The sequence below is a fragment of the Hakea prostrata genome, unplaced genomic scaffold (assembly GCF_041222555.1).
Source record: "Hakea prostrata isolate BN-2017 unplaced genomic scaffold, UWA_Hpros_2 contig_31, whole genome shotgun sequence".
In the NCBI taxonomy this organism is placed as follows: Eukaryota; Viridiplantae; Streptophyta; class Magnoliopsida; order Proteales; family Proteaceae; genus Hakea; species Hakea prostrata.
In genome coordinates, this window is record NW_028291150.1 from 321,585 (window position 1) to 324,247 (window position 2,663).

At 38.6% G+C, this 2,663-nt stretch overlaps 1 protein-coding gene across 1 annotated transcript; it reads right to left on the reverse strand.

Annotated features, from left to right (window-relative positions):
- Window positions 1–877: 877 nt before the first annotated feature.
- On the reverse strand, window positions 878–2,134 carry LOC148999165 (protein ANTAGONIST OF LIKE HETEROCHROMATIN PROTEIN 1-like). The gene has a single exon (XM_089141414.1). The coding sequence runs from the start codon at window positions 2,132–2,134 to the stop codon at window positions 878–880; it is 1,257 nt and encodes a 418-aa protein (XP_088997540.1).
- Window positions 2,135–2,663: the final 529 nt, after the last annotated feature.

Genomic DNA, 2,663 nt, shown 5'->3' on the forward strand with positions numbered 1-2,663 from the left:
TAGCTGTTCCAGCTTCAGTGCCAGTTGCCATCTCATTACCTAGGGCTGTAGCAACCTCTAAGTGAATGGGACGCACTGAATGGTCCTTCCAGTATTTTTGCTCCTTCTTCTACAAATACAAATTATACATTTTCAACTTTGAATCAACTATATTAAAACTTCACATTCACTCACTTTTTTCTTCTAATGTGCACAGCAGCGAGGAAAGTGTTTTAATCTATAAAAATTGATGGTTTGTCAATATAGTTGTTACCTTAACTTCAGACCAAAAATGTGGGGCAGCTTCAAACCTCTTCTCACTTGGATTCCATCCAAGTCCACTTTGTTTTTGCAAGTCTGATAATGCTCGCAACCTAGTTTTCCAAATCCTAAAATGGTTGCGGCATTGCTCCCAATCATAATTCGAGCCATGCTTTTCAGATATTTGTCTACTAATTCCCAACCAATGCTCTTTTCTGAGTCCATTGTCTCCTGCCCTACCACTACCATGAATTTGTAGGAAAAACTCTAGTAATGAAAGAGACACCTCTATAGGCCATGAGGCTATGTCTCTTCCTCTTGAATTTGATGTATTTTGAGACTCCATCTGGTAAAATCATAATTGAGGGACAAAAGTAAATACATATGATGCATTGCTAGTTATGATCAATCAAATACATATGGTACAAACATAATTGCAGCAATCATATGATGACACTAGTATTCATGATCAGTTGCAATTCTAACATTTGAAGCTAACATTTGAAGCAATCAAAACGGAGACATGAAATAATACCACAAAGTTTGAGACAAAGTAAAACAAAATAAGGTACAATCCAAAGTCAAACTCAAACAGTTGGAGTCATACAAATTGAAGTACATTAAAAATTTAATCATTTCATTCTGACTCAGTCTCTGATCCCATGTCTTCATCATCTGCAGCATTTGTTGTTGCATATGCATTCCACATCTGTATTGCCAAGTCATTCCGGAATGCTTCTGCATCGAATGACTCTGCATGGTTCTCTTCATCTTCATCAGAATCACTACTTTCCTCATCTTCCTTCAACTGTGGTGCAGAAGAGGAAGCAGTTGTTGGCCCTGACCCCTCCCTCGACTCCTGAGCAAGCCATTCCTCCTCTTCTTCCAATGAGTTGTGGTTTAAAATGTGGTTGTGAAGCAATACACAAGCTATCACAATCTTAACTTGAGTTCTGAAAGGAAACTCCGCTCGAGTTGCCAATATCTTAAAGCGACTCTTCAACAAACTAAAAGCACCTTCAATGACTTGGCGTAACCTTGCGTGCCTCAAGTTAAACAACTCCTTTTCATTTTTGGGTCTTAGACTTCCCCTCTTCCATTCCTTCAGATGGTACCTAACATTTCGATATAGCCTCAAAAAACCTCTTTGGTTGGCAAAACCAGCATCAGCAAGATAGAGTTTACCATTTGGAACAACTAATCTTCCATCTCCTTCTCTATGGAGAGCATCATCCAAAATGCGGGAGTCACATGCAGACCCTTCCCAACCAGCAAGTATATACGTGAATTTTTTGTCATGGTCGCATGCAGCTAAAATGTTTTGTGTAATAAGACCCTTCCTATCTCGAAACCTCCTATGTTTTTCAACAGGTACCCAAGCTGGTATATGAGATCCATCAATGGCTCCAACGCAATCTTTGAAGAATGGGTAGAAGCTGTGATGGTTACCTGCTATCTTCGGATGTGTGGTGAGACTAGGGGGTTTTAAAAGCAACGGGTGCAGTTTCATCATTGCATTTAACACTTTATTAAAGTGTCGACTCACTGTCTCCCCAGAATGCCCAAAACGGCTCTTTAAAGTTGAATTTTTAATGTGGTGTCCAAAACAATGTAGAAACATCTTTACTTGTTCCTCAACTAACACCAATTTGTTGTCTTCTAAGTGCCCCGTCGTACGCAATAAATTCACCAAGTGGTAAAAGGATCTTTGGCTCATTCTTGTTTCTGAACGACATGTATGCTCGGTGCCACCAATAAAACGTTGGGTTTCAAGAAACCCACGTCGGACATCTACTCGATATGGTTGCCTCTCAACGTATGTTATTCTAATATATTCAATGATTGTGAGAACTGCTGTTGCCACCATAAGAAGTATCAACTCATCGTCATTCATGTTGATCTAGGTGAGGGTGCCTTATCTAAATTTATGCCCTGAAATAGATGACCCACCAACAAGATTGAATACCTTATTAATAGCAAAACATACAGATTAATAACCATTCAATCAAAATCAACCAATCCACCAATGATAAACTCATATAGCCCACAGCATTGACAATAAAACCATCCATCCATCCCCCCCCCCATCAATAAATAAGAACTGAAACTGCATATCCCAATTAAAATAAAAGAACACAAGTCATTCGTTTGATTCCTGAATTTCAAATTAGATATAAAACTCAACTGCCAACACATAGCTCCGACAAGTCAAGTAACATGGCTAATGAATTGATACAAAAACACAAGTAAAACAAGCAAAACAGATGCATAGTGTTTTGTTGAAAGTATGAAAATATGTATACATGGTCTTCTAATTTCTTGGCTACGTACGTAAGACTCTAGAGCAAGCTACGATCGGATAATGAGATCTTAATTATACGCAGATCTATACCTGCGAAACCCACTTTAATTTATATGCTCAA